The sequence below is a fragment of the Parus major genome, chromosome 2 (assembly GCF_001522545.3).
Source record: "Parus major isolate Abel chromosome 2, Parus_major1.1, whole genome shotgun sequence".
NCBI lineage: Eukaryota > Metazoa > Chordata > Aves > Passeriformes > Paridae > Parus > Parus major.
Genome location: NC_031769.1, coordinates 102742629 through 102768548, shown reverse-complemented (window position 1 = coordinate 102768548; position 25920 = coordinate 102742629). Strand labels below are relative to the sequence as shown.

The 25920-nt window shown below is 36.2% G+C and overlaps 1 protein-coding gene across 6 annotated transcripts in view; it reads right to left on the bottom strand.

The window, feature by feature from the left end:
- The window catches only part of LPIN2 (lipin 2), a 43496-nt gene that overhangs the window by 7010 nt on the left and 10566 nt on the right, over positions 1-25920 (bottom strand). For 5 of the 6 annotated variants that reach the window (XM_015617488.2, XM_015617483.1, XM_015617487.1 and 2 more), the window contains exons 2-16: positions 22510-22710; positions 20062-20157; positions 16471-16769; positions 12433-12540; positions 8460-8583; positions 7497-7818; positions 7162-7261; positions 6169-6356; positions 4882-4975; positions 4465-4534; positions 4276-4365; positions 3480-3562; positions 2215-2359; positions 1344-1492; positions 786-872 (exon numbers count right to left, since the gene is read on the bottom strand). In XM_015617488.2, coding sequence (XP_015472974.1) covers positions 786-872; positions 1344-1492; positions 2215-2359; positions 3480-3562; positions 4276-4365; positions 4465-4534; positions 4882-4975; positions 6169-6356; positions 7162-7261; positions 7497-7818; positions 8460-8583; positions 12433-12540; positions 16471-16769; positions 20062-20157; positions 22510-22701 — 2147 coding nt within the window. In that variant the 5' untranslated portion in view covers positions 22702-22710. Of the gene's footprint in view, positions 1-785; positions 873-1343; positions 1493-2214; positions 2360-3479; positions 3563-4275; positions 4366-4464; positions 4535-4881; positions 4976-6168; positions 6357-7161; positions 7262-7496; positions 7819-8459; positions 8584-12432; positions 12541-16470; positions 16770-20061; positions 20158-22509; positions 22711-25578; positions 25717-25920 lie in introns of all 6 variants that reach the window. The other variant, XM_033512225.1, reaches the window with a different exon arrangement.

Sequence of the window (25920 nt, the reverse complement as noted above, 5' to 3'; positions counted from 1 at the left end):
CAAAAGGCTTGAGTGTTTATGTGCATTTTCAAAGACTTGATTCAATTTGGCAAATAATTCCAAAACTGCTCTTGTGTTATGCACTGAATAAACCAAAAAACACATCCCAAGCCACCCAAACAAAACCAAACAAAATAGTAACATTCATGTTAGCTCCCATGAATCACAAGGGGCCACATGGAGGCCAACAATAGATTCTATTTGCGGAAAGAAAGACTGCTAAAATACAAAGATAAAAGTTGATTAATTAAATTCTTAAGTTAGCAAGTATTACTTCTGGCATCACTGTGCTTTTGAAAAAGGTTGTCCCATAACAAAATCAAACCTATGGAGCCACCTGGCTTTGGAAGCAAACCCATTTAAACCAGAAAACACTTGTGCATTGTAAGGACACTATTTCATTTTAAATGTATGCCTTATGATATTTCTGAAAGGCTTAGTGACCAACCTGAGCTGGTGGAAAACAGACATGCATGTCTGAAAAATGGTTTCTGTTATGGTTCTCTCTTGTATTCATGAAAATATTACACACAGTTTTTAAAAGCTAAAATGCAGAACAAAGTCTGAAAAAGATGCCAGTAAAAGTGGTGGTTTGCATTATTATCAAAGTATATATCTGTAGAAAGAACTTTGTTTCATTTCCATATGACAAAAGTTGCCCAACTCCCAACATTTCGACCAGTACACTTTATTAAAGTGCATGATTTTTAACAACTATCCAATTGCCTATACATTAATTCCCATATCCCAGAAAATCTCAATTGTTTCCTAGATTGCATACTCACTCGTTTATGGAATGATAGAGTTTTGCAATGCCCTGATGAGTCCAGTCCTTGCCAAACTGAGGGAGGATATGTCCCAAAGCATCAGACCTAGAAGGACGATCAGAGATACCCAACATGTGGTATATGAGTTTTGTTAAAGACAACCACTAATGAACATACAATTTAGAAAGAATATTTACAGAAATATTTCTGCAGAAGGTCCTAACTATTTAAAAAGAGAATTAATAAACAGTCCAGACAGAGCAGTTAGTGAGGTCATACAATACAAGTCAGCTTCCAAGTTAACCTGTGGCTGCTAAACCTAGAGAAGTCTAATACAAGGAACAACCACATGGTAAATGTTATCATCTTAGCATTATTCTTTTAAAATACATTTTCTGGTTTACTTTAAAGGCAAGTATAAATTAAAACCAAATCAACCTTTTTAATGAACATCCTCTAATAGTTGTCTTAAATAATGTTTCTTTACCTTGTTATGAAATGCAGGATAGGATCAATAAAGCAAGATTAAAAAAAACTGAAGAAAAACAAAGAAAGAAAAACCCCTAAGATACATACTTGGTTATTGTTCCATCAATGTCTGATATTATGATTTTATCATTCCAGTTCCAGAGGTATATTGTTCCTGCACAACGGCAAGTCCCTTGATACTGGGTTGTGATACTAAATACAACATCATTAGGGCCATCTCTGAGCTTCAACTTTGCCTGTAGAATAAAAATAATTGAAACTGCAAGTTTCAATTCCCTCTAAAATTTTTATGATTCTAGAATCATAAATGTGCTGCATAAAATGGCTCACACACTCTTCCTTGTCTATTTTGATTAACCCATTAAAAGTGAACCATGGTTTAACACCGGCACAGTGGTTTTGATGTCCAAGTCTGTTGCAGCCTGGGAACAACGTGTTTATGTCCACAGTTCTTGTACTGCCTACAGCAACTGATATTTCACTCTCTGCCATTTTAATTCTTGCTACTACAGCAGACTTGCAGCACTATCAAACTGAACTCCCAGTTTGCCATAGGATACAACAGTATTTTCTATGTGGATGCTTACCTCAAAATCCTTCCCTGATGAAAATCATGTATTTTGAGAGTTGCAGAACTAACTTGTAAATTAGACCATGGTGAATAAACTGCACACCAATTTAAATGCATGCCATTACACAGATGTGCAGATCTCAGGGTATCCCAACTGCAGAAGCAAACAATGCCACTTTTCTGGCAACATCTTTATATAGAAGTTTGGTTATGGAACTTCATAAAAAATTACTATTTTATAATCCAAACAGATTCTTAAAAAAACACAATAGAAAAAAAAAATATCAGAAATTCCCTGCAGCTGCCTACCCCTGCACAGGAATTTTTTTATTTTTTTTTTTTAAGGATTATGAAGCATCCTATACACAAGACAGGCATGTCACTTACTATTTGGTCTGAAGACAGTCTAAGTGACTTCTTGTAAGATGTAACATTCCCATGGGGTGTATGCTCTGCTGGAGCAGAATCCATTTTCAGGGATTCCTTTAACTCCTGGGATGCTTCATCACTAGAAGAATCATCCTCTGGAGGCCTAACATGACATCAACCAGAATAAATGTAAGCTACATAAAATCCTTCTTTAACAGAGTAAGATGCTTATGCCAGAGTAATTTCTGCTTATGCTGAGGATTTGCTGCTGCCTGATAGCACCAATTAAGGAAGTCCACGGTCTAGTGAATGCCCAGACAAAGCCAGTACATGCCAGTAAGCAAGTAAGACTGGGAATGCCAGTACTAGTAGAGCTCTAAACATGACTATTCCCAGCTGGCTCCACACACAATGGGTTTAGTAAAGACACAGGGTCAGGTGCTCACTAATACTGCGTTGATGAATTAGGTAAACTGCAGATGAAAAAGGACACAGAATGGGTGGCAGTGCTTTGTATTTTAAAAAAGCTTCCTCAATTGCTATGGCATTTAAACTGTGGGTGTTAGTGGAGTAGCTCACCTTTTAAGGTTATTCACAGACTTAGTTTCCTGCTCATTAGAGACTTCAAGATTAAAAGCAGTATTTAGTTTCTCTGAAGTATTAAATCACAATATATTTAGTTCTTTAAATCTTTAAGACACCAATATTTACAAGTACTTTTGCAAATCACGCAAGAATATGCATATGCATAATAAATACCCTAGATGGGACAGTTTTGTGCTAAGCACTGACAGGCATCTACCACAACTTGGGCAACGTGTGCACTGTGATTAATACTATTTTATTGTTCCAATTATTTAATGTTACAAAAAAATTCCACATGGTTTAAATTATTAATACAATATTAGGCCTTCACAAAAGAAAAAAAAAAGTATTACAAAGAGTATCAGAAACAATATCACTGTATTTACAGAGTAGTGCCCTATTGATAAAGGTTACCATGTATATATTTTTTCTGTCAGTTCTGTTATGATTTAAGAAATAAACACAATAGCATTTAGGAAATAATTGCAGTGTATTTGTAGTTCCTGCAGTGTTTGCTGCCACATTATCTTGCTGAATTGTTTGCTATACTCATCTGGTTCCTCTTCAATAGCTTACAGGAAAATGTTTCTTCCCACAGTATGTTACTACTGAATTCTTTATTCGAAAAAAGGAAAAAAAAAAAAAAAGGAAAAAAGGCACTATTCACTCCACAGGTAAGTCTTCAGACAGGAACACACCTGCTATTAACTTGCTCTTTTATAGTTGCTGGCAGTTCATTTGCTCTTTGCGTCTCCGTTTTCCCCTCTTTTGCCTCTGGTATCTAAAGCAACATGATAATAAAGAACATATTGACATTTTAAGCATTTTAAACCAATCCAAATGAAAAACAGTTACCAAAACAGTACATAAACTATATTAAGTCTCAGAATCACCCATTCTACATAATATTTTCTAGAAGTTATTTAACAAAAGGATGCTTATGAAGAAATTACCTATTAAAGCTTTTTATTATTTCAGGAAAAAAAATTCTGTGCGCCAGGAATTGAGATTTGCTACTTTAACATGATAAATTTATTATCATCAAAGGAGCTGTCAAGCTTGAAGCTTATAAATAGTTTTTTTGGTGTGGAAGGCACCATACTCAAAATTTAGAAAGCTTAATTTAGTCTAAAATGGGCTGTCTCAGTTTAATTATGCAGCACAGCACCTACTTATTTGTGTTCCTAAAACATACTGCAGTGACTGAAGAGTAGCTCTGATAACTGCTTATGGCTTAGAAGAAAGGATGTTAAGAATAATGTGCTACAGGTGGATACAATAAATTTTGTTGAAACAACTAATAACACCAGACAAGGATGGAGTATTTGAGGTTAAATTAACAGATGCAGCTAACAGCTACTGCAACATCAGCTGGCCATCATTGACACTGAGCTATATGACCTTGTGTTTTGAGGTACTTCTGACAAATAATAATTTTTTCATCTTTTAACAGCTAAGAGGGGGGAAAAAAAAATCACAATAGGTCTCAGTCACCTGCTTAGTCATGCTTTCTTTCTTGCGCCAGAACCACCACCTTCCAGACTTCTTTGGCATCTTTTCTTTGACCCAAGACTCAACAGTAGCCTGAAAAATCAGATACGTTTTTACTTAGTATAGAAAAAGAGATAATCAGGTGTTACTACAGACAAAATTTTCAAATAAAGTATGGATTTATCTATTTACCTTAGGCAAACTCTTCTGAAACACCTGCAAACTCAGAATCATTGGAGCGGCCAATGCCCAGTTATAATACCTGTTTTAAAACACATCATTGGTAAGTTATTACAAAATTTGTCTACTGATCAATAAATATCAGCATGAAAAACTTGCCTTTGTGTTGATGAAAATATGCATTTGCTGCCAACCACTAACACTAACATTTTCTGCAAGCAGAGTAATTTTAATATATATAATTTAACATCAGAGGCAATTACAGAAAAAAAAAAATCTCACTTAAGCTAAAGCTAAATTTAATGCAAGTCTTTGGTTAAAACAGATTCACACACAAACTGCAGTGGAAGCTGAGAAACGTGCTCACTTCAGAGACCAGATTTGAAATGGGATTTTCTATGACCTAATTACATGACACAGAGAATTTACCTGTTATAAATCCGTATTACCAAATTTGGATTGTCTATGAGTCCAGGGTTTTCAGCAAATTCATGATAAGTAATAATATGTTCCATGAATTTTTCTGCAATAGAAAGAGATTTTAATTAGGAAGTAGTAATATAAAATCCCTAGATGTCTGATGAGTATAATCTAGGAAAACCCTGACATTTCAGAGTCTGCTGATCTTGCAGCATCATTGAATATGTGCTAATTGAGGCCTACCTGTCAAGGGTCCTGTGACTGCCTCCTCCCTACAGAAAAAGCCTTGCACTACTTCAACATCACAGTAAAGAGCATTAAGAAATTAGAAGAGGAAGGCCAGATAAGGAGGAACTAATTCAGTTCAAAAGCTGGAAAAAAGAAAGCCATACCTGTCAAGGCAAGTTTTCTTCAAAAATTATGATGGGTTAGGGGCCTACAAACTACACTAGAAGAAGAGGGGGAAGGGTGATGTCAGCTTTTCAGGTTTGAAAAACTACTACTATCACTAACTAGTATTTTCACAACTATTACCTATACATGTTTGCAGAAATCCATGATCTAGTGTAAGACCCCTGCAATCAAGGCATCCTTTTTTCCCATCAAATGCAGTATTACTAAGATGTTATCACAAGAACAGTCCTGAGTCTTTATTAATAAGCACCTAACTTTCACTTAAGGTATTAGAGACTGGATGACCATTTAAAAAAGTAATATTCAAATACTACAGTACATGTGCACGAAGAGTTTATGCTCCTAAAAGCTCCCTCAAAACTACATACAACTTCAATAGTAAATAGACTAAAACATTAAGAGAGAAAAATCAGCTAGTAAAAATCTAGATGTTAACAATCATTTAGGATAGAAGTAGAGCAGAAAACATAGTCCAACACAAAGGGCTTTTCTTATCACTCAAAAAAAAAAACTGAAAAAGAAGAAAAACTAGCAGGCAATTGGAAAGAAGATGAGTTGTTAAGATTTATATAAGACTAAGCAAGGACTGACAACCAGAAATTGATGTAGTTGGTTCGATAAATAATATTTAGTACAAAAAAGGAGACAGAAAGCTTCTCAAGACATCAAGTGTTCTTGATCAATATGAAGTTCAATTCAGCTATCTCTGCTTGACAAATACTTGACAATTTTAGAAAAATGAAAGATTTTCCATCCTCTTTTCTCAATGGGAACATAGTAATAAGGTGAAGTTTTTTAAGGAGGAAATCAGAGCATTCAAACTACTTTATTTGAGTAGGTACCTGAACTCTATTCCTCTTTATGCTTTAGTCTTTCACATACCTTTAGAAATCTCTCCATTTTCATTGAGACCTCCACAAAGTGAAAGTGTAACATCAGGCAAGTCCATAGCAGAATCAGACATGCACTCTGTACCACTATCAGCAGCAGCACTTCCCACTGACTGGGGCGACTGGGAACCAGAAAGGGTATCTGACTCTGTCCACTGCCTGAAGCCAGGATCAGAATCACTAAAGGAAAGTGAAAAGTATTTTACTTGCAAAAAAATAAACAGATCTTAGGTTACAGAACACACTATATGATTAATCCCCCCAAAAAATATTGCTTTTGTGTTTTTACAACACCATTTCACAACCTAAATTTAAAACCAACCTAACAAAAAACCCAGGCAAATACACCCACACCAACCCTTCATAATATTGGCAGACTGTTTGTTTCCAGTTCTCCTAACATTCCCCTAAATTGGACAATAATTACATTACTTGCCTAAACTGGATTTAAATGAAGAAAACATCCTCTACATTCTACTTCTGCAGAATAATACTGTGCTCCTCATGCTTTACCAGAAAGTTGTAAATTAAGAAAAAGGAAAAAAAGGTCACTGCTTTTAGTGTTTTTAGAACACTGTCTGTTGCAAAAGATCCAATAGAAAAATGCCATTAAAAAAAATAAAAAAATCACACTGCCATTTAAGGCTAGAGTCACTAGCTTGATCCACTGAAAAGCTTACAATAAGGTTGAACAAGAGTACTGGTACAAAAGCCACTTAAATGTACTCCCATCTATGTCTGCAGAGCATACAGGTTCCACAAAGAGGAAAACTCTCAGTAGTCACCTCCCATGTGATCTTTCAATGTGTTTCTTGTCAAAGTAGAATTTTCACAATGAGGTAAGTACTGAATACTCCACAAAAGCCTAAAAACCTTTAGTCCAATTCTTTTTATCAGAACGACCACATAAATAATACATGCAATGACTCAAGTAATACAACTGCAGAATTACCCCAGATTTTACAGCATTTTACTTCAAAATTACCTTTTGGGAAAGTAGAGTGCTGCAACTTCAGGTTCCAAAGCCTTTAGGTCATCCAAGTAAATATCATCAGGGCCTTGATGATGACTTCGCTTGTGCACCCCTGTTAATTTTAACAATTAAGATTACTACGATGAAGTTACCCAGACATGTTAAACACAAACAAAATCATGGAAGATTCAGACTTATTTCCATGATTTTTAAGCTCCAGAGTTTCATTATAATTTTAGTCAGATAAAATTTTCAATAGGAAAAACTGAAAAAAGCACATTTATATTTTTTCCACTCAAGTTTGGTAGATCACATTGAGGGCAAGAATCAAGAGCTTTATTCCAAACCTTTCTTTTTTGAAGGAGAGTCAGTTTTTGCTGTTGGTTTTGCTTCTGGCAAAGGATCCATCAATATTCTGGAATTATGATCACCATCCAATGGCAACGGAACTTGTGGTTCTACAATTGTAGAAGCGAGAGAGTCTTTAACATCCATCTGCTTAAGGAGAGGATGAGTTCTTGGCTCAGGTTTCAGTACTGTACAGACAGAATCTTTCACATCATCATCGTCTTCAACTTCATCAGAGCTGAGGATGACCCTAAAATGAGTCTTCTCTGATGGAGTAATGGTAGCTGTTCTGCAATGTTCCAGCTTTTCTTTCTTACTTATCTGAAAAACAAAAGTCTAGTCAATCCTTTCACATCACCAGTTTGTTTTACTCTGTTCTAAACATTAAATTTGTACTCACAGTACAAATTTCCTTGTTAAAGGAAAACAGAAAATAACTTAAGCAAGTATAGTAGCATCATAAAACACATTAGCAACATAAAACATATTAGCAAAGTACCCTGCAAAAGAATTTTCATAGGAGCTTATTTACAAGTTCAGCAAAGAAAACAGGTACAGAGGAAGTGCTGCCTTGACCAAACCACAGAAAGGAAAAAACCTAAGTGTGGATTTATCAGGGCCTCTCTTAGATAACAAATTTACTCTTATCAAGGCTACAGTTCCTCTGGAATGAAACAGAACTTACTCTACAATAAAGAAAATTAATTTCTTAAGTTGTTCCCTTCACATTCTAACTAAAAATTCAAAACTTTCAGACTTTTACTGCTAGGTTTTCTGGGATTACTCTTCTGAGCAGCTTTTGAACTCAACAAAGCTAATTCTCTCTGCCTGCCACAAGGGGCTGCTACTTCCCCACTTCAGCTGTATCTGAACAATAGCAGCAGATTTCCAATCCTCTCCTAGGACAGTCTTAAATATCCCAAAACTTCAGTTACAAAGTTAGAGACAATAAAGACATTTACCTTGGTTGACTCTGGGAATCCTCCCCACGTCCATTCCATGTGAGATTCAGATCTGAGCAAGCTCTCAGCAGGCTTAACTTCTAGCTCTGAATCACTTTTAGGGCAGACTTGCTCAGAGAAAGGGCTACCAAATCAATAAGAATTAAAAAAAAAGAAAAAGAAAAAAGAAAGCCAGTGTTTAAAATGCATTAATGCATTTGTTGTGCAGCTACTGTTGGTAGAGTTTTCAACAGCTTAACAGAGCTTCAATTATTTGGCAACATGGCAAGAAGCCCAGCACGGTTTTCAAACGGTGAGAAATTAGGTTAAAACGAAAATCACATTAAAGACATTAAAGGACTTACACAGTGATCACACTAAACAGATTCCTCCACTGCATTTACAGTGTAGAAATAACTTTCTCCTCAGCCCATGTTCCATTTTTCAAACAAGACAAGAACAAAACGAAAAAGTTTATCAAAAAGTAAGACAGAAAATATTTTAAAGCTCCTTATCTCTGTAAAAATATAGCATTTCAGCTTGCTATATAGAGACTTGAGCAACAGAAGTCTTGCAAACATAACTCACAAGTGCACAAAACAACAGCAATTCCCAGTGCAGGGAAAAAGCCATTCAGAAGATAACTTAGGAGAGGGAAAGGAGATTACTTGAAAACTTTCTTCAGATGTGTTTGTACTACATGACCTTTAAATTCCAACCTACTTTTCCTACAGTGGTTATTATCCATAAATCAGAAACAGAGTTCTGAAATTAACTTCAGTTAAGATTACTTTTAAACCAGAAGAACGTCCTACAAAATGTTAGAAAGAAGTGCTTACGAAGAAATTTTGCATGTAACATCTTAAGAGATGAAACAGAAGGTTTTGTTTACCTTTCCTTCAGTAGGGCAATTATATTGCATATTATAGAAATGCTGCTCTTTTTACACTTGGACATTCATTACATATTTGGGTTTATATAAACAAACCTCAGTATTTGAATTTAAACTGTAGGGATCAGAAGTGGACACAGCCCTCCATATGTGGCCTGACTAGAACTAAGAGAGGGAAATCACATCTCTCTCTCTCTGTCACTAATTCCCAGTTTGCCTTTGTTGCTGCAGCCATGCTCTGCTGCCTCGAGTCCAGCTTGCTGTCCCCTAGGTCAGCAAGGTTGCTCCCAACCACACAGATCCCAGTTTGTACTGGGCTCTTTGGCTGTGTCCATCCCAGTACACAACTGCACACTTGTCTTTGCACTTGTTATTTGTGACCAGTCCAGGTGCTAGACAATCTCTTTGAGGCTCTCTCTATCCCATGAAAGGCTGGGCCACATGAACTTTTGAGGTCACTTCCAATTTGTCTTGTTCAATGATTCAAACACAAAATTTTAAAGTAACTCCCTACAGGTATTTAATTTATGGATTTTTCTTTTAATACAAAATTCCTGCAAGGATTAGTTACCTAATTCAGTACCATACATCCAACTTTCTGAAGGTTTGAGGAACTCAGGTTTCGTAGTATCATACAGGACTAAACTGTGATCACAATTCAAACTGCCAAAGCAGACATTACACAGATCACAATCCAGACAGTAAGAATCCCTCAAACTGCTCTGAGAGGACACCTCAAAAATCCAACATATCAGGACATTTAAACATCTCTATAATGGTGAGTTGTCATCACAGTTGACTTCCAGCCTTCATCACCCATGGACACAAAAAGAAAACTGGTATTTTCCCCCTTAGTTCTCCATTAACAATGGCAATTTTTCTGTATTGTTAGAAGGGCTTGTTTAAAGTGACACACTGATGAAAATAAACTTACACCTTTGTTTTCAGGAAGAATATTAACTAGCTTTCCCTACATGTCAAATAATTTATTCTGCCTACACCACAAGTCAACTGGAAGCCATGCACAATATTAACCTGTATCTAAGCCGAATTCTTAATATTCAGCAGTTCCTGCAAAATATTAAATATTTCAAGGCTTTGGGACCCTAAGTCTGTCCTACTTCCCCCAAGGTATGTTTTTCACTGTCACTCTCAGGCAGAAGTGTTTAGCCAAAAGGCCCATGCTTATAATAGTGACCTAGTCATGTCAACATTGCCTGTTGAAACAGGAAGGATACTGATGGCATCAGGTATCAAATAGTTAATGGTTATGCTTTCCCTCTTATCATACTGGGTAGGACAAACTGAAGTGTCCTCATGGAAAGGACTTGTGCTATTTTCTTCCTTGAGCTCCCTGCAAGGGTTCTGAAGAGCAAGACAACCAACTGAACTGCAAGTTATTCAGATCTCCAAAAAAGGAGGTTATTAAAACCTCCCATTTCTCTTCCTCTGTATGACAGCTACATGATAAAATCTTTATTTGATGGCTTAGGAGAAGTAATTTAAAGCAAAATTTCTCCTACCTAGATGGTTTGTGTCAGAGAATCCCTGACCCAAAGTCCTCCCCAAAGGCAAAAAGGAAAATTGCCAATTTCTCTGTTGAACTGCAATCTGGACTGGGTAGTTTTTGTTAAAAAAACAACCCCAGAACAGTGAAAAGCCTACATACCTCACAAGGCACAAACAAGTTATTACAGCAGACTTGCTCCATAACACATAAATGAGAAGAGATGCAGATATAACCTGTTAGTCTATGCTAGCTCAGAGTTTTATAAACTGAAAATGAGTATCAGCCTCCATGCTACAGTCATCTAGGTGATATAATCCATACAGCAATGTGTCAGGCCTTAGGGTCAAACACTGTGACTGCTTTTCAGTGACAAACCACAAACCTTTGGGGAACATCTGAAGACTAGATCTCATTAAGTGTAATTGAGGATGTGGTTGTGAGCCCAAAACATAAAAAGGAATGATAATGGGATTTCCTGTCCAACTGCTTCTGTTCATTAACAAGCCACGCACTGGGGGAATTAGCAGGCACCAAGCGTGGTGTGGTACATTCTGACTCCACTGAGGCCACAGCCCTGCAAACACCTGAAGCAGAGAGATCCTGCACACTTCAAAAAATACTGGCTGAAGGTTGAACTCTTCCATTCTGCACCACCTATTGATGCAGAAGAACAGGTAACTGTGCACTGAGAAGGTACAAGCAACAATGGTCATCACGGAAGGCTGACCAGTAATCCTCACTGACCTTGTGAATGCACCTGCTATGAGGCAGGTTCCTCCATCAAACTGAAAAACAGTACAACTAGACACTTGCCAAAGAGTTCAGATGAATCAAGATATTACCTGACATATGAGACATATATGCCCTCTCCTGTATGTCCAAGGTTCAGGTAAAGTACAAAGTTTACCCCAAATTTACCACATATGCACAAAATGATTTCTCATGCATATAGAGATTGAGGTTAGAGTGGTGAAATCCAAGTGTGAGCCTTGAAAAATCTACAAACTGAATGCAAGAAGAATAGCATGAACACAGAAACCAAAGAATGTACTTGAATGTACATACAGAAGTGCCTGGTCACTGAAAACTGACTGACAAGCTGTATTATGCCACTTTTGAGAATCCAGTCAACTGATGATGATCTTGCTATCTCTGGACAACAAAAGGTATCAGAACTCCAGAATCCTCCATTCTGAAGTGGAATGTGATTCAACTTTAGGAACTAGCTTTACCTGGAGCAATTTGGATTACTTCACACAGTAAAACGTACCTTAACATACTCATCACTTTTGCGTTCTGGGAGATCAAGTATTGCTTATGCTAGGGTGAATCATAGGGAACATACTAGTTTTTCACACCCTTCTCAGCTTGAGGGAATCTTATTAACTCTATTTCCTCTCTTTAACAGTGAAATAATATATTTTGTAAAGTTCCCAGAGTTTCAAAATAGTTTCAAGTGTTGCATTTGACATCACAGAAGCTGGGCAAGTTTGACAGTTTTACAGATCAGCAGGAAAACGAATAAAAAGGCATAGTAATTTTTTTTTATAATTACTCATCATTATACAAGATGATATTACAAAGTGACTTACTTCTCTAGAGGGGACCAGTCTCCATCAGATAAGGGGTAATGGTCCTTCGAATGATAAATCAAAGATTCTTTTTGTTCTTCACCCTTTGGTGATGAATTTGAGGATCCTCTGTGGAGACACGTGAAATTAAGTCAGCTATAAGAAATCTGTGTTACTAATTCAGTAAAAGAAACTACAGAGATGTTATTTAAAAAAAAAATCTAAGAGTAAAAGTAAGGAGTGTATAGCTTAAAGGATTTGTTGTTTGCAAGACATCTTTATGTAACTTTAAAAGTATTTAAAAACTATTATTAATACTTGAAAATACTGCAAATTTAAAAATCTACTACTGGAAGTTAGTACTGAAGAAATCACAACAGTATAAATGTTACTACTCTACATGAGTAACAGTTACTGACTTTACACAGGCAGACAATATTAACAAAACACAAACATGAACATATATTTTTACATAGTAAACTTTACTATGTGAATTTTACAGTCACTGGAAAAGTTCAACTAGCAAGGTGAGTTTTGACAATGTATATTTGACAAATTAAAACAGTAAGAAACTGGGGTAGGTACTGGCATCACAATTTACCCAAGAGCTTAACAGATTACCATCAACTACAAAAAGGAGATAAAATAATGCACTTTTCTAAACAGTGGGATTTGTTTTGGACTGGGAAGTCTACTCAATATCTACATCAAAGACCCAAATCCAACATACAGTAAGACCCACTAAACAGGCATAGACCCTACCTTACACAGAAGTTCCCCTGAATTATTACCATCATAAAGTACTTCAGATCTTTTTACAGCTTTCTGAATTTAACTGAATAAACACCTATGCTCAGGATACAACTAACTTGTCCGAGGTTAGATCAAGGGCATAATGGCTATACAGCAGATAAGAATACAAGGAAGACATGCCTGGAATTTGAGTGCAAAATGCAACAGAAATTATTTTAAGCCATTATTATGAAAGAAGAAACCATTTTTATTCCAGTACACAGTTGCACTAGATTTGTTTTGGAATGCTAATGCTCATTTCTCTTATGGATGGAGGAAAGAAAAGATTGTGCTGTTATCAAATGTGTAAATATTTAGAATTTGCATGCCTAGTCAATTAGACACTAAGCATTACAGTGATCTACCTCATTTGCAAGTCTTTCATTCGGAAGACAGTCTAGGTTATGGTAAATGCTGAACTCTAAAAATGTCTTTTTAGCTCTACTTATTCTCCAGTATCTTAGGAAACCTGATGATGCTGAATGACTTAAGATGAGAACTGCAGAGACTGTACATCCTTTGTATTCATAAACTGTGACAAAAATATGTTCCACACTATTGTTGTCAGCAGTACTAAGTATCTCCAAAAGAGGAAAAAAAGTATGATTGTGCAACTAAGTAAACACTAAAAATATATTAAAGAGGTCCTCAGTATCTTTACTTCAGTGGGGAAGGAGGCAAGATGACACATGGGTGGTACTGAACAGATTTTATTCACTGGAAATTAGCAACTAAAGGGGTTCATATAAAGGATGCAAAAAACCACATTTGACTGATAAGTGGATAAACACTGAAGTTAAAAACCTAAATTCAGTCAAAGATCATTGAAAATACAAGGGGAAAATCAGCATGCATCAACTTGTAACTTCAAGTTGCACTGTCAACTCTAAGCTATTTATTTTGCAATGTTTACAAACAGTACTGTCACTTCCCACTGTTGTCCACTTTGCCTAGAGTCTAAACAAATATATAAGATTTCAGAGACAGAGAACCACTTCAACCCTTTAACACTCTTAGCACTGGAGAAATAATGCCCTCTATTTCTGTGTTGTACACACTGTAATCTCAGTCTGTTATTATCTTATATAAGTCTACTACTAACATATCTATATCACAGAAATGGAAATGATGAAGGACATATTTTGAAAAAAGCTGATAAACACTTGGTAATAGATTTTTCCCAAGAAACATCTCGTTTTCTGCTGTATAAAAAACCAGAGATAAGACATTACATACTGGCACCTGTGACTGAATTTTTGACCTTTCTGTTAAAACATCAGCCCCCCTTTTCCTTTCCTAGTTTCACTTTGAAATCTGAATCTATACCTAAGAACAGTTAAGTTTCTAATTTCTTATCTTTCTTCTTCCTTTCCAGAGCCTTGCATTTATAACTCAAAAAAACAACCAAAAAAACAACCAACCAAACCACCACAATATCTCAAATCTATTGATTCCACCTCACATCCCCAGAGGGTTTGAAAAGAAAACTTATGAACATTTTTTCACAACCGTATCTTTAGCTGCAAACTGCATGCCTATTTGCAAGGCATTTTACTTCCTGTTCTGGTAGCCCACTGAAATGAGTGTATATAAACTTGACTAACTGAAACAGAGCCATAAACCTAATGTATCTGCATCTTGACCATTACAATGTTTCTTGGTTTCAGTCCTGCATTTACTTGCTGTTCACAAGAAAACACCATTCTTTTACAAAATCATCTTTTCACTTTATTACACCCCATCTGATACTGCATTTCTACTGCTGTTTCTGCTTATGCACGTTAAAAAAAAAAGTTTAGAAATAAAAAGCCTTGCCAAACTTTCATTCTAAAGGGTAGAAAAAATAAAACCAGAGTAAATCTGATGAAAACACCATGGTTGTTCAACTATGACTATGCACTCAACATTCTAATCCGACACACCATTTTTTTGTACACCTCTAATCAAAATAAGATAATTGCTAGAATAACAATTTGAATCCTAAATACTGGATGAAAGCAGCCATTATTAACATGACATTCCTCAATACTTCATACATTGGTAATGACATGTTAGATAAAGACTAAACAATTATTGGGTTTTATTTTCTCTCCTCCTGTACTTGACAGTTATTTTTATTCTGGACAGTCTTACTATGACCAAAGTTTATTGTTGCCTTAACTGCATGCTAAAGACTGAGAAAAGGTCTTCCTTTTTTTTGAACTGAAAAAAAGAAGAAAATTTCAAACCAAACAAAATGCTAAGACTTAAACAGAGCAGTGACTATCTAAATGACAATTCAATAAATATGATACTTATAAATTAAGGCAAATTAACTAAGAAAGCCACAGACACTCTAAAAAACACTTTAAAATCCAGACTTTGTGTTTTACTGGTCAAAGGTATGAGAACAGATTCATGTTTTTCTGTTGCACTAACGTTTTTGTCCGGTACTTAATATATTTGAGACTCCTTTGAAGATCCATACTGAAGGAATTCTTTCAGTTATATTTTATTCTCTTACACCAAAACCTTCTTGCAATTCCCAGGCCTGATCTTGAATTTTTTCTGCCAGTATTACATTTAACAACAACACTGTCCAACTTTCTTTGAAAACCAAGTCCTGATGAGTAGGCTTTTCCTGGACCTGAAGCATTTATATGCTTGATAACTTTCATCTATGATCTTTCCTGTTACCCTATAGACCTCTTCAGCTTATTAGTACGTGCTACCACTTTAGCACAAGCTTCACTTTACTAAAGAATTTGTCCACTTCAAAATACACAATTGATTTTTTTGCCTCCTTTCTTTTTCCCCCTTCCTCTTTACACACGTATAAATACTCTTTACTAACATAAAGGCACATTCATTTATATACTTTTCAGTTGCCAAAAGTAAACTTCAGGTTAGAGAGAAGCCAAATTCAGATGTGGTGTGCTACAGGCATTCCACACTGCATTCTAGAGGCTACCAAACACAGCAAAAGATCACTCTGACTCATCAGAGAAATTAAGACTGAAACTTTCTCAGTCACACAGCAGATCATAACAACACTTCTTCACCAGAATGGGCTTAACTGCATTAAACTCATAAAAAAATGGGCCCAGCTTCAAGGCAAATCTGTGAAGACTTAGAAGATACCTGCTTGGAGTTTTGTTTATTTGCTTGAGGAAAAGGCCTAGGCAGGGCCTACCAAAACTTTTGCAATACTTTCATGGAAGAAATGAACAAGTCGCCTTTTAAATGTTTGGTGATAACAATGAAAACAGCAACAATCTAAGAGCTTACCTTAGGGGCTGTACACTTTTCTCATCATCTGAGCTTATTTCCATTTCAAAAATCTCTTCAGTCCCAGCAGAAGAGACCTGATCTTCCTTCCTACTATCTTGTTTGTATTTCTTTCTTCTTCTTTTTTTCTTTTTCACAGAACCTGGGGTGAATACAGTCTCTGTTTCTCCAGAGTGTGGAATTTCTGAGTTTGCACATGTCCTCTCATTTTCACCTGATTTCAAATGATTGTCAGTGTCTTTAAAAAACTGATCTTCAGTGGGTATTGGAGATGTTGCCAAATAAGCAGGAACCTTTTCCTAGAGGGAAAAAAATTAAAAAAAAAAAGAAAAAGTTAATATTTTCCTCTCTGTTTTGTGAACACAGGGTAGCTGTCAGCTACAGACTAACCCTTGTACCTGTATTTAGACACAAAGCCATACAGGTGCCCAATGGTATGGAGCTGATATATCAAGAAAGGAACCAAGTCCACCAAGAGTGATTACAAGAAATTCTGAAAAATGCATGTTAGTATTCTTACAGTTTTCAGACACAAACAATTGATTTTGCCAGCAAAGCAAATACCCAATCAGTGGAATGTTTTTGAAGTTATCTGCCCTGAGCACGCCTGTTCCATGCTTATTAAATGTGCTAATAAAATAAGGCCAATTAATTCCACTGCTGTTTATTTTGAAACAGGTTCATGGGAAGGTACAGGCTGAAAGGGACATCTGGACACCATCTGGTCCAATCTTGTGTTGAAAAAGCAGGGCCTCGGGCTAGGTTATGCAGGGGCTTGTCAAGCCAAAGGTTGAGCTGAGTATTTCTGGTGAGGGAGTCTAACACTTCTCCAGGCAACCTGTTCCTGTGTTATAGTGCTTTTGTATGGAAAGATTTTCCTTGCATCTAGCTGGTATTTTCCCCACGCCGTTTGCCCCATCTTATGACTAGACAGCATTGTGAAGTGTCTCTGTCTGTTCTGTAACTACCTAGTAGGTACTGCAAGACTGTGGTTAGATTCCCCTGAATCTTCTCTAGGCTTAATAGAACAAGTTCCAGTAACTGTTTTTTCTGTTTGAATTTCTCCAGGCCTCCAACAGGCTCTCTCCAATTTTCCATGTCTCTCCTGAACAGGAAGGCCAGAACTGTGTTCCAGATTTGATCTAACATATACCAGGCTGAGTAGGACAACCCCACATCCCTTCACCTGCTGGTTGTGCTACTGCTGATGCTAACTGGGATGCACTTGCCTTCACTGCAGCTAGGGCATGCTGCTGGCCAGGTGATGCAGAGCTACACTTCATCCAGTCAGATGCCAGCCTGCCCTTCCAACCCTTATGTGAGACTGCACGTGCATCTTGGTTAAACCTTGGCGTGAATCTTGTTGGTCCAGTCTCCCAGCCTGCCAAGCCGGCTCTCTGTGGTGGCTCTTCTTCTGACCTGTCTACCTCTCCTCTCAGTTCAGTGTTACCCACAAAATTGGTGAAGATGCCTTCAGTCATGACATACATAATATCAGACATTATTTATGTAAAGTATCTTTCAAAAAGAAAAAGTCAACTATAATTTACTCACCTTGAAACCAACATACAAACAACCAACCCTCAAATAATTACAACCCTTTGAAGGAAAAGCTTTAGCTATGGACTGAGGTTTATTTACATTGCACCAAGAAAATACACTGACACCTAGTCTGAAAGAAACACTCTGTGAAGGGACAAAGACATGGTGGAAAAAAGCACAAGACAATAGAATTTGCATAGTGAAGAGAAAGTTATGGAGCTCAATTTCATGGTAGCAAATAGAAGTAATTACAAGATGTCTGTTATTTTACTGGACTCTTGTGCAGAAGGTTAGCCAGGAACATGGATGAGACACAGGTAGAGCACTGATACTACTTTTGATGTGCTCAGTCTTATCTGCTACTTAATATTAAATTCAAATTTTCATTGTGTTAAGAGTTAAAGAACAAATTTTGTTCCACTGGCTGTAGAGTGAAGTACAGAAAGGAGAACAAAATACAGCCTTATACAACATTGATGATACACAGATTTTGCATTGTGAAAAGTGTTGAAAAAAACCGCTAGCACCTGAAGTTAATATTCTGCACAATTAATGGTAAGTAACCAATAATAATAAAATAAATAAATAACTAAAACCATTCAGTAAAAGTTAAAACTGGCTGAAAAAGATGTGAAAAATACCAAGACTAATCCCTTAAAGGACCTTTCTGAATCCCCCCAAAAGGAAAAAATATTAAAAAAAATAAATCAATAAGATGTTTATGATTGATCCCTTAAGCCTAGCTTCAAGAGGCAAAGACGTTGATCAATTGCAGGGAAAAACAAATGCCTACAAGCAGTAAAAATAACCCAGTTTTGCTTTGTGGCAAACTTCATCTATATATTCAGCATGAATTACCAGCTCTCAAGAACACATTATACTCAGATAAGACACTCTTGTTATAAATCAAAATGTATTATGCAAGTGCAATAGCTCCCTTTAAACACTGTACTGGGGACAAAGGCACTGGTTATCATCACTGCTTTCCAAAAGTCATGAGACTGATCAGTTCCCATCAATGTCTGACACAGCCTAGATCTGTAAAAAATTGCTTCCAGTTTTCATTTTAGTCATGGTGTATGCTGACACATAACCCAACCTTCCCTTTGCTTAGGTGTTATGAGTCCCTACCCCAAGTTTATTTGAGGTCTTAATGCTTATATTTTCCTTCCACTTTAAACTGTATTTAAATCAGTATTCAATTTCAGTATGAGAGCTTTCTCTGATCCCCCAGAATAAACAAGTAGCACCCTAAACTAAAAACTGGATCAATCTAATTTTTCAAAGACTGATTCCTAATAACAACAAGAAATTAACACTTTATCTTTTACTTCTCTGCAACAAGTTTTTTTCTTCTCTTTTATGACTGTTTTTCACTAAATCTTTTGGAACCTTGTATTTAGAACTTCTTTCCTTTAGACTTGCTGAAAAATGCCAACAGACTCAAAAGCAATGCTCAGGACTGACCAATACCATGATTACATAGCTCCCATATCCTAAGGAAATCAGAGTAAAAATGAACAATTATTTCTGTTTTCCAGAGGCTCATTAGCTTCCAGCTGCAAAAGATTCTTGGGAAATAAATTCTCAAGTCAAAGAAGTTACTGTTACCTGGTGAAAGTTTCATAAATAAAACTGTGAATGACTGGGTTAAAATTTGTAAGGCAAATTAGAAATATGGCCAAAAAATAGACTATCCTTATTAGTAGAGGCACAAGCTGTAATAACTTAAAGCAAAAATTATTGTAAGGCACTGCAATCAGTATAACTGCAGTCAACAAGAATGAGTTAATTAAACAAAAATACTTAAGCACATCTTCCAAATAATGCTCTAATTAATGAAAATAATTAGTTACTTTATTATTATTGGCAGAAAAATGGTACAAAGCATCAAGCATCTTGGCATTATATGAAAGAGACATTAAGATCAAGTTACAGAAAATTTAGCTTTCACAGAAGGGAGGATATTGACAACACTGTATGTAGCACTTTTAACCCATGACTGTGTTATTACTACATTGTAGCCATCAAGAAGCACAAAGTCCTTACATTTTCCTCCTCGGTTTCTTGCACAAAGAAAGCTTCTCCATTGTCACCCAATTTCATATGAAGATCAACAGCATCACCATTAATTTCTATGTCAATCTGTGGAAGAAGACAATTTATTGTAAATAATTCATCACCGGCAAAGTGCTGACCTCATGGTCTATTTAGCTCTGAGAGTAAACTTTGTTTCACTGCATAATGGTGTCCCTTGTCCCTTTCTCTTTCTGACACAAGTCTGTCATAATGGTCTTTAGTTTGTTCACCTGCAAAATACATTGTGGTCCTGGCAGAGGAGCATAATACCCACAAGAAAAATAAGAAAAACAAACTTTATATAAAGACTGAATCTTGCTCAAACAGCTATTTATATTTCTTTATTTCACAGAAGAATGACTGAGACTGTTCAGATGTTTAAATCTCAATCTGAATTGGGGTCTGGTACGAATCTGAATCCTGAACACCAGAAGTTCCACCTGGAAGCCTCCTGGAGGCAGGCTTTGTCTGAAAGTGGTAAGAGACTTACCACAATTATTTCTGCAACTCAAGTTAGCATTTCAGATTTTCCTGCTCATGAGTTTATGGGGGTATGACAAAGGACCACAACCCTTCTGCAGCCATAGTGTTTTTGTCAGAGAATAATGTTTTTATTGTGATAAAAATAGGAAACATAAATTAGGTAAATAACCAAACGTGCATGGGGACTATACCCAAATCCTTAAGATAACCACTTTTCCTCTTCCCCACAATAACTGATTTTGATCTGAAAATCATATATATTTCACCATTTTTAATTTTAAAAATATTTTGTTGTTTTTTAAACTCAGCAACATGAGTTTAAAAAAATCTCACCTTTTCTTTTTTCTGCTTTAGACATACAAACATCTCTAAGTTTAGTACCTATAGTACTAAGTTTAGTATCTATGGTAGTTGTGGTTAGAAACCACACTGGTTTCTGGAGACTTTAGTATATACTTGAAGTTGAAGCACAGATACACATACTTTGTGTTTCCACACATCTTGGGACTACAAATTGATCTTGGCCTCATAATGCGCCAGAGAAAAATGCATCCACAATGCAGTAACAAACACTCAACTGACTATTGAGAGAACTGTGTGAACAGTAACTCCCAGGATGGAGGAAACAAGGAGCAGCAGTCATCTACACAAGCAAAAGCTGAGAATTACACTGACAGTCTAGTACAGCAGGTACCAAGAGATGTTTTTACTATTCAACAACCTTTTAGAGGCACCCAGAAGCTGAAAACCTCTCAGATTTTTCAGCTATTCACAAGTGTATGAAGACATCCAACAAACTCGAATTTCAGACCACTCCTGTAGTAAGTGCTTGCCTAGATGTCAGAGAAAGTACAGCTATACCACCCCTTTTGTATGCTGTTGAAAACTGTAATGTAATCTGTTAAAAAACTGTTATGGTAAATAAATTCTTTGCCATCAGCAAGCCTGATAACATAAAAACTAATAAGCTACCCACCTGTGTTAATACAACAAACATATAACTTTAATGCATATAACTCTTACTATTGACCTTTAACAAAAAATGCCCTAAGTGCCCAAGTGCTCTTTCAGTTTCACTTTATTCTCCTTTTACAATCAAAATATAAAGACGGGGGTAGCTTCCTGCAATAATCATTTACTTCTTTAAAAAGCAGACTATAATCCTGAGGGTGTATGTCCTGTTTAAATCAATTCATCTTTTGGTAGCACACCCACATGCCATACAGGGTATTCCATGCTGACAGTAAAGTCCTCCTACAACAGCTTCATTTTCAAGCCAACCCCATCCAGCCAACTCACTCTCTTGGCATGCTTAACAAAGGCTATGGGAAGGGGATGGAAGGACAATCTGCTTGGGTAGCACCATCATCCCAGAATGGCTGGACAGGAAATTGTAACAGGTTCTCTTTCAAACATGCCCACACAGGAATGAAGCCTCAGTCTCAGTTTTCACTTGCTTGTGGATGTTAATAACTGCATTTTCTACTGCAAATCAGCCTTGAACACAGCTAACAAGGAGCAATATTTAAAATAGGTCACCAACACTTAACATATGCTCTGTTTGTCCTTCAGACATTCCAAAAAGAATTGCTTACATCAGGGATCAGTTAAAAAGCATTAAGCATTTTTTCCCAGCATACTTGGCTAAGTAAATAAATAGCCCCATGTAAACATTTTGAAACTGTGAAGTCTATATATTGGTATTTGTCCTTCTGAATAGGCCCAGAGCTGTCACAGTTTTTCTTTCACAGCATTTTTGCAGAGTCCTTAGATTACCACAAGAAGTTCTGTACAGAATTTATGTGCAAATGTTCTGGACCAAACCAGCCTGCTAACGGGGAATGTGGGGAGCTGGGGAAGAAAGGAAGGAAGAGGGGAAAAAAAAGGAATGCACTTGTACTCAAAACTTTGATTTGACCCACTTTCTGAACTTACCACTTTTTCTTTAGAGCGCAGCACACCAAGCTTCCCAAATCGGACGTGGAAAGGAGAACACTGGTATGTCCCATCCTGCTGCCGGACCACAATGACATCGATGCATCCCGAAAGGGTTGCCTGATTAATGCCTTTGTACAGCTCCTTCACAGTAACCAGGACTTGTCCTGCAAGTTGCCCCACGTAGTTCATAGTCTGAGACTAAAGGAGAGAAAGAAAGACAAAAAAAAAGTAGGTAAATTTAAAACACAATTTTTTTTGAAATGAATTTTTAAAAAACATTTGAATAGATGTGCAATGTCATTTATGAATTACTCTGTTGTAACAAGCTTTACACAAATGTTTTCAAGAATCAACAGAACTTTGAGGCAATCCTTAAATTAATGTCTCCAGAGTTATAAAACCTACTCCTAATGCTTTATCAACTTGAATCTATGATTAATTAAATACTTCAAAGAAAATTTTGAAGTATGTCATTTTTAGACCTCAAAGCCTAGAGTTAAGTGATGCTTAATAACTCAGATAAGCCAAAACGAAAAATTAATTCTCCAGAGGACTGCCTGTTTAATACAACTGATCCTATATTGAAAATGGAGATAATTGCACATAAGGATGCAATGAAAGAAAAAATCTTACAAGTCAGGAAAAGGTACGTAGAACATACTGCACATAACTCTTCCTTTACAGCTCTGTATTTCAAAAATGGCTGAGTCATCTTAGAAAAATTATCAAACTATGTAGTGGGAGAAAAGAGATACATTATGATTATGCTATAGTCAAACAGGATAAAGAGCATAGAATCACTTATTGAAAATTCTGCCTAATTCATTAAAAATACTTAAGTAAATGAATGAATTCTGAATGACTGCAAGTTTTTCCGATGAAGAACACAATTTGAACTATGACTGCCAATAAGAAATGAAAGTCCAAAGACTTCTCAGAACATCTGAGCTTTAACAGAAAGAGGAGCAAAAACTGTGAAAATGTTATGACAGAAACCTAAGTGCAACCCTTCTACATTCTACCATCTCCTGCCTCCCACCCAGAAGTCTGCTACAAGTTCATTTCAAAACATCCAAGCAACTGCAGCCTCCGAAGTTAAGGATATTTAGGAGAACAAAGAACCACTGCCAACAAGTAAAACCCACAACACTGAACACATAAAATAGCCTAAATTATGAAAAAAAATATATATATATTTTGGGATATTATTTATTATTTCTAAAAAAAAAACCTACAATGATTTTGTTTTCCTATTTGCATTTCTATTTTTATTAGTCATTGAACAAGGTTTAGAATTTTTCTTAGTATCTCTAAACAAAACTGTACTGCTTTACAACAGTTCTTCCTACTGATACTGCTTTATTGTCTATATAATTTATCAGTTATTTCTCTTTTGAGCCTCCAAAGTCTTCCTTACAGTAACACAGGGTATCTCATACTCACCCAAAAGTGACCACTTTTGTGGCATCTATACACTGATAAAACTGTAAACAGGCAAGTAATCTAAAACTACTTTTACACTTAACAGCAGCTATGGAAACACTTTTCTCCATCTCAGGCTTCTCATACATTACCGAATCACATTAATATTTTTTCTAAATAACTCCTTCCTCTTCACAAGACTTACAAAGGAAGGTGGAGGGTTTACAATACAGATTTAGAAGTGTCCTGAAATTATCCACAGAATTACTCTGCTAGGTAATGTGCTAGAGAATTTTTTTCCTGTAGCCTGTTGATGAAAAGAAAAAAGAAATAGACTGTCATTGAGTGAGTAATGAGATTAGGAGGATGGACTCCCTATCAACATTAGTCATTAATTCAATTTGATCTGTAAGTAGCTTCACATACAACTATAAAACTGATTGCTTGATAGTGAAGTAACAGCTCACTTTTGCTGAAGAGGGAAGGTCCCACTTCAACCATTCCTCCTCTGAACCCTCTTAATGAGCTGGTTTAGCTCCCTGACACAGCTGGCAGAAGTCTACCATTTTTTGTTGCTGTTTGTTTCAGTGGGTTGTTAGTAAGCTAGATTAGCTCATTAAGCAGAACATGACAAACACCTGAGTCATGAGGTGCTGAGCAGCACCAGAGAGCTAGGGAAAAAAAATAAAAAAGAGGCAGGGAACTGAACATCAAGGAACTGTATCTCAAGACAGAGAGGTTAAAGTATCTGCTTTCCTACTGAAGCAATTGGTCTTCACCCAGCATGACAGTCATGTTTAAACTCAATCTCATAAAAAAAAATAAATCTTTAATGCATAATCATTATCATTCATGGTTCTGACTTGGCCACTTCCAAGAACTGTCTATGGTATCAGCTTAGAAAGAAAAGTTGATTTTGTGTCAGAAGGAGACTGCATTTGTTAAAATAAACATTTGACACAATCAGGAATAAAAGTCTTTAATAGGCTCTCCATTCCATATATTTCTCAGGACTTGAGAAGCAGGCAGTAGTAAGAAATTCTCTGTGACTTAAGCAATGACTTAAAAGATAAAAATTTCACACCTTCTGCTAAAAACTGAGTTCAGATGATAAATAATATGTGAGTTTTTCCTCACATACATGCTGACTTGACCATAGAAATTCACCACACAACCCACACAAGACCAAAGCATTCACCCATTTTATATATATTCTTGCTTTTCTGTAGCAAGAATATCCTGTAGCAATGTTATCTCTTCTATGGGTATCGGTTTCATTTTTGTAGGTCACAGCACAAACACTTTTATGAAGATACATACTCTGAATAACCTCTTAAATTTGAAAGTTCATAGCTCGTTCACTCTTACATGTGGAAAAGTTATGAACTTTTGTACCTCCTGAGTATGAAAGACATTGCTTACAAGGAAAGTAGCTTTTTATGATCCAAGTCTTCAAGCAAACGTTTTGTACATTGCAAATAAACCAAACTAGATAAAGGTAATAAACTAATGCACATTATTGCTTACCAGGCTGCAGTTCAGCTTTTAACATAATGGTTCACTTTGCAAGATAAACATATTATATAAGAAGGTTCAAACTGTAGCAAGAAAATGATCAAACAGAAATGAACTGTCACTACATACCTGAGAAACATGTCATTTTATCTCAAATGTCAGTAGAAGCCCAGCTGGGAGATTTTAAAATTCGGGGATTAGGATTTGGTTTGAGATTTCCTTGGGTTCGTTTGTATTCCTTAAATGTTACTACATATTGTTGGAAAACTTGTGGTGAACAGTACAGAATCAGATGACAGCGAGAAAGGAACAGTGTAAAATGTTATTGTGCTAATTTTTGCAAATGCAAGAGAAATATCCTGATCACGGCATAACCAGTAAGACAAAGTAATTCCTCGATAATACTCTTTACTTCATGCTTAGTAAACATTTCTTAAATGTCATTGCCTTGAAAGCAGAGAGCAATATGCC